Consider the following 14,130-nt stretch of genomic DNA (forward strand, 5'->3'; position numbering starts at 1 on the left):
AGACCTTGACATTTGGGAGTTGTAGTTGCTGGGATTTATAGTTCATTACAATCAAAGAACATTCTGAACTCCACCAATGATAGAATTGGCTCAAACTTCCCACATGGAATCCCCATGACCATCAGAAAAGACTATGTTTTCTTATGGTCTTTGGTGACCCCTCTGACACCCCCTTGTGACCCCCTCAGGGGTCCCGACCCCCAGGTTGAGAAACACTGTCCTAGTGGATTCGTAGGCGGAGATGCGTTCGGATAGGTAACTTGGGCCAGAACCGTTAGGGTTCTTCTACAGAAACCAACTGGACCTACAGGTACAAAATGGGGGGAAAGCAGAGGACACACCATAAGATAACACAGGTGTGTCTTCTACTAGGGAGGACAACTCAAAGGCGCATGGTAGCCACTGCTGAGGAGGTGTCTTCATTCTGCCTCATGCTAGGATCAGTGGTAGGTTAAGCCTTGTTGGTTGAAGCCAAGCTTCTCCCCCACTGATGTGGTTCTTGCCTGCCCAGCCAAGAACAAAGATCTTCTGAATGTCAAAAGGGGAAAGACGGACATTTCTATCGGCCCATCCCCTCGTCCGCTTCCTGCTCCCTCCGTCCTTACCTGGGCCGCCCGTGTTTGCAGTGAAGGTTCACCCTGAAGTTCCTCTCACTACCATCCACCTCACTGTTGGGCTGCCGCAGCCCTGGGCCTTGGCTGCGCGGGAACCATTCAGCCGGCGGGTTGGCTCCGTTTTCCAGTCCAACAGGCTGGCAGGCAATGGAGCTCCCATCTGTTAAATGGAAGCACACAAAGCCAGGCATGTCAAGGAAGGACAGAGCAAGCAGAAGTACGAAAAGAAGACAACAGGAAGAGGTGTATGAACCCTCCGCCTACAGAAAATAACACCATTTCAAAGGGAGCTGGTGTGCCACAGGTCTGCAACGGGCTTGTTGTTGCTGTTGTATTGTGGAAAGCTTTCATGGCTGGAATCACTGGGTTGTTGTAGGTTTTTCGGGCTATATGACCATGTTCTAGAAGCATTCTCTCCTAATGTTTGATCTGCATCTATGGCAAGCATTCTCAGAGGTTGTGAGGTCTGACCTCACAAGCTCTGAGGATGCTTGCCATAGATGCAGGCGAAACGTCAGGAGAGAATGCTTCTAGAATGTGGCCATAGAGCCCGAAAAACCTACAGCAACCCATTATTATTATTATTATTATTGACACAAAAAGCACAGTATGTCACAGCAAACGAGATCTATATGCTGGATTTCCTATCACAAAATCACAAGTCGAACACTTCCCAATCATCTAGGACTGCGTAATGTATTATTATTATTATTATTATTATTATTATTATTATTAGATACGCAACAAGATCACTATGCTGGATTTGTATTTGATCACACGTCGGACCCTTCCCAAGTATCTAGGACTGTGTGATGTATTAGCGAATAATGCACGCAGATCCAAGTAGGGTGGTCTTTTGCAGCTGAAAGGTGGTGATTTTGTCAGCACCAATTGTTTTTAAGTGTAGGCCAAGGTCTTTAGGAACTGCACCCAGGGTGCCGATCACCACTGGGACCACCTTGACTGGCTTGTGCCAGAGTCTTTGCAGTTTGGTATTTATTATTATTATTATTATTATTATTATTATTATTATTATTATTCTGACACAAAAACACAGTATGTCACAGCAAATGAGATCTATATGCTGGATTTCATATCACAGAATCACAAGTCGAACACTTCCCAATCATCTAGGACTGTGTGATGTATTTTCGAATGATGCATGCAGATCCAAATAAGGTGGCCTTTTGCAGTTGACAGATCATGATTTTGTCAATGTTTATTGTTTCCAGATACCGGCTGAGGTCTTTTGGCATGGCACACAGTGTGCCGATGACCACTGGGACCACCTGTACTGGTTTGTTTATTTATTTATTTATTTATTTATATTGATAATTTATTATTATTATTATTATTATTATTATTATTATTATTATTATTATTATTATCTTTATGTTTATGTGTATTTATACTCTGCTTTTCTCTCCAACAAGGAGATCCATTTGGGAAGGAGCAGCATGTGGGGCAGCGATGGATAGATACAGATGATGAAGGCAGATCTGGCCAGGGTGGTCCATGCCTTAGTCACCTCCAGATTGGACTACTGTAATGCACTCTACATGGGGCTGCCCTTGAAAACGGCTCGGAAATTTCAGTTGATCCAATGGGCGGCGGCCAGGTTGTTAACTGGTGCTCCTTACAGGGAGTGGTCAACCCTCCTGTTTAAGGAGCTCCACTGGCTGCCATTCATTTTCCGGACCCAATTCAAGGTGCAGGTTCTTACCTACAAAGCCCTGAACGGTTTGGGACCTGCCTACCTGTGTGACTGCATTTCTGTGTACGAACCCACACGGTCTCTTCAATCGCCTGGAGAGGCCCTACTAGCGCTCCCACCTGCATCGCAAGTGCGTTTGGTGGGGACGAGAGAGAGGGCCTTCTCGGTGGTGGCCCCTCGACTCTGGAACTCACTCCCTAAGGATATCAGGCATGCCCCATCTCTGGCAGTCTTCAGGAGGAGCTTGAAAATGTGATTGTTCCAGTGTGCCTTCCCAGAATAATGAACCCTTAGCACTATGTCCTCCAAAAGCACTTTATATCGTTTTAGGTCTGCTTGTATGTCTCCATCAACGCCCCACCTCCTTTATCTTGTTCATGCCTAGCATTATTTTTTTAAACTTCAATTACATTTGGTCCAGCCATAGATTTTAAATGTGCACTGTACCTTGTTCAATGTTTATGCTATTTGTGTATGAGATTGATTTTAATTGCTTTGTATTGTATTTGTTAGTGCTTGTATTGTTGTATGGTGGGCTCGGCCTCATGTAAGCCGCACAGAGTCCCTTGGGGAGATGGTAGCAGGGTATAAATATTGATATTGATATTGATTATTATTATTATTATTATTATTATTATGGCAGCATTTTGTGCAGACATGCTTTTCAGTTGTTGCAAGCTTGTGTTAAATGAATGTTGCCTTTGCTTCTTTGTAAAGATAGGTGAGGTGCCGAGTGTGCACGTGCATGGGTATGAGATAACATGGTATCATGAAGTTCAGGAAGACCTCTTCCTAGATTGTGCTTTGCAGTATCATCATTAAAACACACACACACACAATTATAGTCACAGGTCAACTTGGGTTTATTCATGCATGTATTAAGAGCAACACACATGTTCTTACTCTCTCTCGTCCACACACACACACACACACAATCCCCAGCGCTGAAATTAATGTGCCCCAGGGATGCTGCAAAGGAACAAGAGGTTGACAATTCCCATTCAAGGTCACCAAAGAACAACAACAAACATAGGCTTGACTTTGGACCTGAGCAGATGTGCACAAAGGGCGACTCAGCTCCTGAAGAATGCAGCTCCACCTCACCCCAGAGGAATTGCACTATGGGGTCAGATGTCTGTACAGCACTAGATAGGGAAAATGTCCGAGCATCTCTTTGCATGCCACGTCTTGCTGTCACTCATCAGCTCTGCCTCATCTTCAGCTCAGGCTCTCCTGGCCTTTCTTCCTCATCTGGCTCCCTTCCCCTCCCATTCCCCCCTTCCCTTTTTGTCCATCTCATCATAGCCCTGCAGGGGGATCAGCCAAACTCTATTAGCCACAGTCATCCTGCTGTCTCAAGCTGTGTGAGTGAATGTGTCTGTAAGAGAGAGAGAGAGAGACGGAGAGAGATAGAGGAAGAAGCCTGGACACTCTTTGTAAGTTATGCTAGTAAAATCACAGAATCCCAAAGGGATCTTATGAGATCATCTGGTCCGACTCCCTGGTCGTGTCAGCACTGCAATGCAGGATAAGACAACAGCCTCATGTGAAGGCAAAGCCATTATCTTTCAAGCTAGGCATCTTTCGTTGCGTGGTACATATGTGCAGGTTTGCTGTCACATGTTTGGGCATCTAGTTAGGAAACAACCTCTAAATCTCTCTCAAATTCAAGATCACAATCACCCAGAACATCAGGTCAAGCAAAGCCAGTAAACAGTGAAACCGAATCCATTCTTTTCATATCTCTCCAAAGTTTTGTTGTTGTTGGGTGCCTTCAAGTTGTTTTCTTGTTAGCTTGCCCTTCCCCTTCTGTCAGACAAAGGGGAAGCCCCTGGTGGGCCAGTGGGTTAAACCCTTGTGCCGGCAGGACTGAAAACCGACAGGTTGCAGGTTCGAATCCAGGGAGAGCATGGATGAGCTCCCTCTATCAGCTCCAGCTCCCCATGTGGAGACATGAGAGAATCCTCCCAGAAGGATAATAAAATATCTAAACATCCTGGCATTCCCTGGGCAACATCCTTGCAGATGGCCAATGCCCTCACAGCAGAAGCGACTTGCAGTTTCTTAAGTTGCTTCTTGACAAGACAAAAAAAACCCAGCACATAATTTTATACTTATTGTGATGTTATAATTTAATATGTTTAATGGTTGCTTTAGTTTTTGTACTATGATTTGCTGACTTGTGTTGCTTTGATTATTGATTATTGTTGATTATTACTATTAATATTGCATATATAATATTTATATTATATATATATAATATATATATATAATATTTATATTGCATATATATTGCATATATATTGCATATATAATTATTACTATTTATATTGCATATATAATGCATATATTGCATTTTTTTTTTTTGTAATCTGCCACAAGTCCCTTTTGGGAGAAGGAGTGGGATACAAATGATGATGATGATGATGATGAGGTTTGCATAAGTGCAAGTAGCCAATCAAGGAGTATGGTTTTAAAGGTAACTATGTTGAGGACGTTGCGGTTCTCTAGCCAGGATCTGATCAAAGAAGAGAGACAATATAGGATACACAACCAGTGTGTCAACATAACTTAGATAAAGTTCTCCTACCTTTTTCCCCACTTTATGTAAGTGGCTATTGTCGATGTGCCCTGAATTTGGGAGTAATGTGATCTCGTTTAGTGTTACAGTAGAACTCTGATTTACGCCAGTTGCAACCTATAGGGCACAACACGTGATAGATAGTGCAGCACCTGGGAGAGCTCCAAGTGAGCTCCAAGTGAACAACTACTAACTTCAGAAGGTCTCAAACTCAACAAGGGGTTTTTGTTCATCTTGGATTCCTTCTCATAGGGGCAGGAATGGGTAAAACATAGGTCATGGGCTTTAAATCAAGGTCCATTATCCCCAATGTAATATTATTATTATTATTATTAATAATAATAATAATAATAATAATAATAATAATTTTTTATAAATTAAGTCAACAGTGAATGCAGCAATTGGCATATGACTGGCCCAGGAGGAGTAGATATGCTGATACCATATGTCAGTCTCATTATTTCTCCTCCTACCCCATTGGCTGGGTTACAAGAAGGGAAAAGAAATAAGAAACAAGGCACTGGACCCCTTTGGTCTTGGTGGAAGGAGTGATACAGATTGTAATAGGTCCAGGGATTGGAAAATTGGGCCCAGATCCTCCAAAGTTTTCAATCCTTTAAAGCAGGCATGGGCAAACTTCGGCCTTCAAGGTGTTTTGGACTACAACTCCCACAATTCCTACCGGCTGTTGGGAATTGTGGGAGTTGCAGTCCAAAACACCTGGAGGGCCAAAGTTGGCCCATGCCTGATGTAAAGGATCAGGACTTCAGATTGAAGTCTCTGACACTCATCCACCAGCACTCCATTGGTTCAGGCTTAGCATGGGCACTACCACACTGATTTTAGAGATTGCACAGCTTCTTGATGTATTGTGGGCTCGGCCTCATGTAAGCCGCACCGAGTCCCTTGGGGAGATAGTAGCGGGGTATAAATAAAGATTATTATTATTATTATTGGAGGAGACTGTGCTATAACTAGTGATGGACTCAGGGGCCTCAAATTCAGGAATTTCGGACTCTACAGTGATGCTAGGCTGACTCTCTGCTCTGCTAGTATCACGGTTTTCTCTTAAGGTAAAGGTAAAGGTTTTCCCTTGACATTAAGTCCAGTAATGTCCGACTCTGAGGGTTGGTGCCCATCTCCATTTCTGATCCAATGAGCTGCCGTTGTCCGTAGACACCTCCAAGGTCATGTGTCCGGGATGACTACATGGAGCGCCATTACCTTCCCCCCGGAATGGTGCCTATGAATCTACTCCCATTTGCATGTTTTCAAACTGTTAGGTTGGCAGGAGCTGGGGCTAACAGCAGGAGCTCACGCCACTCTCCGGATTCGAACCTGCAACCCTTCAGTTAGCAAGATCAGCAGCTCAGCATTTTTACTCACTATGCCAGCGGGGGATCCATAGGTTTCTCTTAGCTTATGTGTAAGTTACTCTCCAGATCATGTCAAGTTTTTTGCAAGTCAAAAAGTCCAATATTTTCAAGGAAATGTACCCTATTTCTTACCCAGCATAAGATAGCTTCCATTATTTCCATACAACCCAGACTACAGTATTTACCCGTCACTGTCCCCCACTTCTCCAGCAATTCCTGCTTTGGCGAGGTGCATGAATGCCATGGGGTATTTGGAGCCAGTTCTGGAGAGAATCCCACAGTTAGGTAGAAAGTGCAATTAACTTCCTCTAGACTGGAAACTCCAATTACTACATAGGTCTCAAGAGATCATTTCCTACAAGCAGCACTACATTTCCAAGAGGATCCCTTAGCTAGCAGCACTTCAAAGAAACAGGTAAGCCATCAAGATAAGTGGGAAGAGGCTGCCCATTAAAGAAGTTCGTTTACATTTGACAAGCACATCTCAGGCCCCCAATCAAGTCAAAATGCAGACAAAAGGACGGTTGGCAGCTCCGCAGAGCCTGTCACCAAACAGATTTAAGTCCTATTTTAAAAATGACAACATAGCTCAAATTAAGCAAGAAAAACCTTAATTTCTATAATTAGATTTCTTTTATATACCACCAACCCAGTCACTTGGAATGCTACTTTAATGCATAACAATAACATTGAAAACATTAGAATGCATTTTGTACATGCTAATTACTATTATTACATAGCAAGATTGAGGTAATCAGGTGATTTGAACTACAACCTCCACACACTCTGGCTACTGACCATAAGAGAAGTGGCTCAGGAGGACTGCAACCAAACAAGAGTTGCCCCGGTGGCACAAAGAGTTGAACCCTTGTGCTGGCAGGACTGAAGACCGACAGGTCAGAGGTTTGAATCCTGGGAGAGCATGGATGAGCTCCCTCTGTCAGCTCCAGCTCCCCATGCAGGGACGTGAGAGAAGCCTCCCACAAGGATGGTAAAACATCAAAACATCCGGGCGTCCCCTGGGCAACATCTTTGCAGATGGTCAATTCTATCACACCAGAAGTGACTTGCAGTTTCTTAAGTCACTCCTGACATTAAAAAAAAGGACATCAACAGCGTGTCAATCAAGAAAGGATCCCAGTAATAGAATCCTTGTCTCTTCCTACCTACGCCACCTTCCTGATGTGAGATATATGTGAGCAAGGTCTCCTACTATTAGAGCAGTGTTTCTCAACCTTCCTAATGCCATGACCCCTTAAAGTTCCTCATGTTGTGGTAACCCTCAAACATAAAATAATTTTCGTTGCTACTTCCCAACTGTATTTTTGCTACTGTTCTGAATTGTAACATAAATATCTGATATGCAGAATGCATTTTCATTCACTGGACTAAATTTGCCACAAACACCCGATATGCCGAAATTTGAATACTGGTGGGGTTGAGGCGGGGATTGCTTTTGTCATTTGGGAGTTGCAGTTGCTAGGATTTATAACTCACCTAAAATCAAAGAGTATTCTGAACTTGACCAACAATAGAATTGAACCAAACTTGGCACACAGAACTCCAATGACCAACAGAAAATACTGGAAGGGTTTGGTGGGCATTGTCCTTGAGTTTTGGGATTGTAGTTCACCTACATCCAGAGAGCAATGTGGACTCAAACAATGATAGATCTGGACCAAACTTGGCACAAATACTCAATATAGAATCCTTGAGTCGGAACAGACCTCTTGGGCCATCCAGTCCAACCCCCTGCCAAGAAGCAGGAAAATCACAATTAAAGTACCCCCGACAGATGCCCAAATGTGAACACTGGTGGAGTTTGGGGAAAATAGACTTGACATTTGGGAGTTGTAGTTGCTGGCATTTATAGTTCACCTACAATCAAAGAGCATTCGGAATTTCACAAATGACAGAATTGGGCCAAACATACCACACAGAAGCCCCATGCCTTGAACGGATTTGCTGGTGTGACCCTCCCTCCAGTCTCGCGTGCTCTACTTCACCCGCGCATGCGCACCACACTGCCATGAGCTGACCATGCCTGCACTCCCCTGTCCACTTGGGAGTCTCAGAAACCGTCCTCCCCTTGGTCAAGAGTCCAGACAATACTTTGGTGGGAGGATTTGGAGGGCTTTTGGTGGGACAATTTCTGTCTGTTTCCAAAAAAGGAAGAGAAAGACAGGCGAAGAGATCTTCAGCCTTCTCTGCCAAAGGGGTTCCTGGGACCATCTTTTTTGATGGTCTTTGGTGACCCCTCCAAAACCCCAGGGGTTCCGACACCCAGGTTGAGAAACGCTGTGTTAGAGCAGCTACAGGGAAAATATCGAGCAGGTTTTTTTGTGTGTCAGGAGCGACTTGAGAAACTGCAAGTCGCTTCTGGTGTGAGAGAACTGGCCATCTGCAAGTACCTTATCCAGGGGACACCTAGATGTTTTTGATATTTTATCATCCTTGTGGGAGGCTTCTGTCATGTCCCTATGTGGGGAGTTGGAGCTGACAAAGGGAGCCCAACCTGCTCTCCCTGGATTCGAACCTCCGACCTGTCAGTCTTCAGTCCTTCTGACACAAGGGTTTAACCAACTGCGCCAGTGATATAGCATCACAACGAAGTCCACTCAGAACAGTTACTTTTGGACAACTCCCCGACTCTACCTGGTGGGGAGAATCTTGAAGCTGTAGTCCAGAAATCTATGTAGCAGGGCAGGGTGTCTTTCCTCCTTTGGTCAACCAAACAGATTTCAATTTAATATATAAGCAGTCCCCGACTTACAAACATGCAACTTACAAACGACTCTTCGGTAAGAACAGGAGCGAGACAACAAGAACACAGAAATCTACCCCTTGGAAGGAAGGGAAATGCACTCCTGGAAGAGTTATTATCATAGGGAAAATGTGTTTCCACTGAAGCTTTATCACCAATCCTTGTTTCCACGACAAGCCAATTTTTTTTCAAAATCAAATCATCACAAAGACAGAACGTGAGGTGAAATCTTCAGAACGGGGTGCTGATAGCAAAACAAACACCACAGGGGCAATAACCCTTCCCTATGCTATCCAAAGCTTGCATATCTACATCTATTAGGCATGTGCAATAAAAAAAATAATTCTAAACTGTGTTGAAAAGTAGTGGGCACTGGCACTTCATTTCTAAAGTTCTTTCTGAATTTTTGGGGTAAAAATTTCAAACTTTAGAACCTTTTAAAGTACTTTGTTAATGGCAGTCGCGCATGCGCAATACGGAAAACATCACTGGCAGTGGGAAAACTTTGTGGGCTCCTCTCTCCTGCATTTTTTGAGCTATCCCGATGAAACTTGCTACAGTGGTAGAACACATTTGCCACTGTTAGCTCGCCAAATTTCATGACGTTTGACTTATCCATGGATTTTTAGCAAATTTTTAAAAACAACATTTTTTTACATAAAACCTACAAGAGCGATCTCCTTGATTTTTCTATCCAATGACACAAGAAAACAGGAGATCATTCCCCCCAACTTTCAGAAATACTAATACATCTACTGATTTAAAGGAGTTTTTAAAAAAAGTTTTCAAAAAACTATTAAATGGGAGGGATAATTTTCTCTCTCCTCTCTTGATTGGCGTATCAAGAGAATGGAGTTTAAGGCCTTTGCAATATCTACCATTGGGGGGCTGGTTGTCCCAAATTACAGTTAAGATAGCTGTGGTTAGCCATGCCAACAGCGCCTCACCTTTTGGCAGAGCTGGCAAAGATGGGGTCACATGAATAAGATTTTAAAAGCAGCTTTACCAAAGTTGCTTAATGGTTATAGTGAAAATTAAATTGACCTTGGGAGACATCCGAACATTACAGGATATCTAGGATGTCTGGAAAGGCCCTGCTCTTGTCTCCGCCTACGTCACAAATATGTTTAGCGGGGACGAGAGACAGGGCCTTCTCAGTCGTGGCCCCTCGGCTATGACACACCCTTCCTAGGGACATTACATTGCCCCCCCTCCCTTTTAACATTACGAAAAAAGTCAAAACCTGGCTGTTTGAGCAAACGTTTGAAAAAACAGTGTAAACCCTGGCAGTCTTTAGGAGGAGCTTGAAGACGTGGTTGTTCCAGTGTGCCTTCCCGGAATAATGATCCCATAGCACTTTGTCCTCCAAAGCACTTTACACTTTTAGGTCTGCTCATATGCCATAAATGCCACTATCATCTTTTCGTCCATTTTCCAGCATTATTTCCAATTTTAATTTTACATTTGGCCTTCCCACAGTTTTAATTGTATGTTGTCTTATTGATAATGTTGTATATTATTGTCTATGTTTTTATTTTAATTGCTTTTATTGTTGTGATTATTGCTTGTATTGTTGTGTTTGGGTTCGGCCTCATGTAAGCCGCACCAAGTCCCTTGGGCAGATGGTAGCGGGGTACAAATAAAGTGTTGTTGTTGTTGTTATTATTATTATTATTATTATTATTATTATTATTATTAAGGCAATGGAGCAATTGGATTGATTATGAGATCAGATTACATTTTTACATAGGAGATGAAAATGATTTCTTTTACTAACTTGTTATGGTTTTATATTATATGTTAATGTTTTTAAATGTTTTAAATGTTTTTATGACGTCATTGGCCATTGAATTGTTGCCTTGTGAACCGCCTTGTGTCGCCTGTGGGTTGAGAGGGGCGGTATATAAATCTAGCAAATAAATAAATAAACATTTACGAAAAAAATGGTTAAGTGATTCTAATTCTAAATCTGTCCCCTTCCCAACCTTTCCTGCATGCCTCAGAAGTCACCTTCATATGTCCAAATTTAACGAATCAGATACGAGTTTCGATCTAATACGAAATTCTGCACAAGCCTAATATCTCTATCTCTATCTATCTATCTGGAGATACAGTTAAATATGTACTTGTTCCAACTTACATACAAATTCAACTTAAGACCAAACCTACAGAACCTGTCTTGTTCACAACTTGACGATTGCCTGTACAGAGAATTAAGGCTGAGATCCAGCAATTCAGGCTGTGTGTCCTACTGTGTTATTTTTGGAGAATGACTATGTTCATGCCGCATGCCTTGTCCACACCAGTGCACACACACACATACACCGGACATCATTCTCCACATAGCCAAAGGGGTTGGTGAGAGGTAAGCATGCACAGTGTGGTCTCCAGGTCTCAAAGCTCACACTGGGGTGACCTGGAAGCTGGTCTTTGTATTTCAGAACACGTCCTCCTTTTCCATTAACGGATACAGTGTCCAAACCAGGAGAGAGAGCAGCTGCCATGTATGCATGTTACCTTACATGCCAAGGCCACCCAATGAGCCCTGGTTGAAGCAGTCTTCTGATCTTACACCACACCAATTCAAGGAGGATTGCCTAAAACTGATGCAAATCTTGGGACATGGTCTGAATTTCAAAAACTACCATATGTCTATGCTGCGGTTTCAAAGAGACAGTAAAGGCTATGCTAAAAACATGGAACTTTATCCTGCTGAACTTTGGCTAGACTAGGCCCTCAGGGTTTGGACATGTAATGTCAGAGAGAGCAGGGTGGGCAGCTCATATGGAAAGCATATAGATTTGATACTGTTTCAGATATTTTTCTGCCAGTTGAACCAGATACTTCTTATACAAGTGGTAAACGAGAAATATGTATTATTTCAGGTGTAGATGAAGAAAACCAGTCCACAATTTGTTAGCAGCAAAATTTGGAATTAGTTATTTCCAAGTTCTGCAAAAACAAACAAACAAACAACTCTGGTAGCAAATCAGAACCCAGAAATTATAACGACCTCTTCAAAACCACGCTTTGGTTATATCTTGTATAGACTACTGCAACGTTCTCTATGTGGGGTTGCCCTTGAAGACTGTTCGGAAGCTTCAATTGGTGCAACGGGCGGCAGCCAGGCTGTTAACAGGAGCAGCGCTCAGGGAGCACACAACTCCTCTGTTGCGCCAGGTCCACTGGCTGCCAGTCTGCTACCGAGCACAATTCAAATTGCTGGCTTTAGCCTATAAAGCCCTAAATGGTTCTGGCCCTGTTTATCTGTCTGAATGTATCTGTCCTTATGAACCATCCAGAAATTTAAGATCTTCTGGGGAGGCCCTGCTCTCAGGCCCGCCTTCTTCACAGGTTCGGTTGGTGGGAACGAGAGACGGGGCCTTCTCAGTGGTGGCCCCTCAGCTGTGAAACTCCCTCCGTAGGTACATTAGATTGGCCCCCACCCTATTAACATTTAGTAAAAAAAGTCAAAACCTGGCTTTTTGAGCAGGCTTTCTCAAATGCAGTGTAGCAGATAAACCCTGATCTCGGAACAACTAGACAATGCGATTGGATAATGATTTTGGTAATGAGATGCGGAGGAGCTATGTTTTTATTGGTTTTATTACTTATTGAATTCTATTTTATGTTAAATGTTTTTAACTGTTTTTATATTATTGTGAGCATCGAATTGTGCCATTTTGTAAACCGCCCTGAGTTGCCCTTGGGGTGAGAATGGTGGTATAGGAATGTAGTAAATAAATTAAAAAATAAAACAATAAAAATGACAACAAACCATTTATAGTCTACCCTTCTTCTCTAATGTTATATTGTACGTTTCCCTTGCTTTATCTTCCCAACAATCTTGCGAGGGCACTCAGGCTAGGAGTAAAGGAATGTCCCAAGGCTATTTACTAAGTTTGGTGGGTCAATAAGGATCTGAGATTGAATCAGTACTCCAGCCATTATATAGAATCACAGAGTTGGAAGAGACCTCGTGGGCCATCCAGTCCAAACCCATTCTGCCAAGAAGCAGAAAAATTGCCTTCAAAGCACCCTCAATAGCTGGCCATCCAGCGTCTGCTTGAAAGCCGCCAAAGATGGAGCCTCTACGACACTCCGGGGCAGAGCGTTGGACTGCTGAACAGCTCTCTCTCACCATCAGGAAGTTCTTCCTCACGTTCGGGAGGAATCTCCTTTCCTATAGTTTGAAGCCATTGTTCCACTGCATCCTAGTCTCCAGGGCAGCAGAAAACAAGCCTGCTCCCTCCTCCCTATGACTTTCCCTCACATCTTGATCCATAGTTCTCATCTTGTCTCCTCTCAGCCTTCTCTTCTGCAGGCTAAATATGCCCAGCTCTTTCAGCCAAACCTCATAGGACTTGTTCTCCAGACACTTGATCTACTCTCCACACAATCCAGCTTAGAGTCAACATCTCCATTCAATTGCGTTGCCCAGAATGGACACAGTGTGATTCCAGGCAATGTGGTCTGACCAAGGCAGAATAGAATAGAGGAGGAGCATGACTTCCCTGGATCTAGACACCAGACTCCTATTGATGCAGCCAAAATCCCATTGGCTTTCTTTGCCACCGCATGACATTGTTGGCTCATTTTCACCTTCCTGTCCATGAGGACTACAAGATCTTTTCCACATGTACTGCTTTTGAGCCAGGCATCGTCCCCCATTCTGTCTCTTTGTTTTTCATTTTTTCTGCCTATCACTATGACTACAGAATGGGGGACGCGTGGCTCGAGAGCAGTACGTGTGAAAAAGATCTTGGGGTGCTCGTGGACAACAAGTTAAACATGAGTCAACAATGTGATGCGGCGGCAAAAAAAGGCAATGGGATTTTGGCCTGCATCAATCGGAGTCTAGTGTCTAGATCCAGAGAAGTCATGCTACCCCTCTATTCTTCCTTGGTTAGAGCACACCTGGAATATTGTGTCCAATTCTGGGCACCACAACTGAAGAGAGATATTGACAAGCTGGAATGTGTCCAGAGGAGGGCGACTAAAATGATCCAGGGTCTGGAGAACAAGCCCTATGAGCTATGCATAAATATGCAAGAGGAAGTCATAGGGAGGAGGGAGCAATC

The 14,130-nt window shown here is 43.3% G+C and overlaps 1 protein-coding gene across 2 annotated transcripts in view; it reads right to left on the reverse strand.

Annotated features, from left to right (window-relative positions):
- Positions 1 to 14,130, reverse strand: part of AHDC1 (AT-hook DNA binding motif containing 1) — a 366,391-nt gene that overhangs the window by 93,815 nt on the left and 258,446 nt on the right. The window contains exon 2 of one of the 2 annotated variants that reach the window (XM_067460556.1): positions 606 to 774. The exons of the other annotated variant lie outside the window; for it this stretch is intronic. Within the exon in view, the coding sequence (XP_067316657.1) occupies positions 606 to 774 (169 nt within the window). The remainder of the gene's footprint in view (positions 1 to 605; positions 775 to 14,130) is intronic. 2 annotated transcript variants of the gene reach the window in all.

This window comes from Anolis sagrei, chromosome X (genome assembly GCF_037176765.1).
Source record: "Anolis sagrei isolate rAnoSag1 chromosome X, rAnoSag1.mat, whole genome shotgun sequence".
Taxonomy (NCBI): Eukaryota; Metazoa; Chordata; class Lepidosauria; order Squamata; family Dactyloidae; genus Anolis; species Anolis sagrei.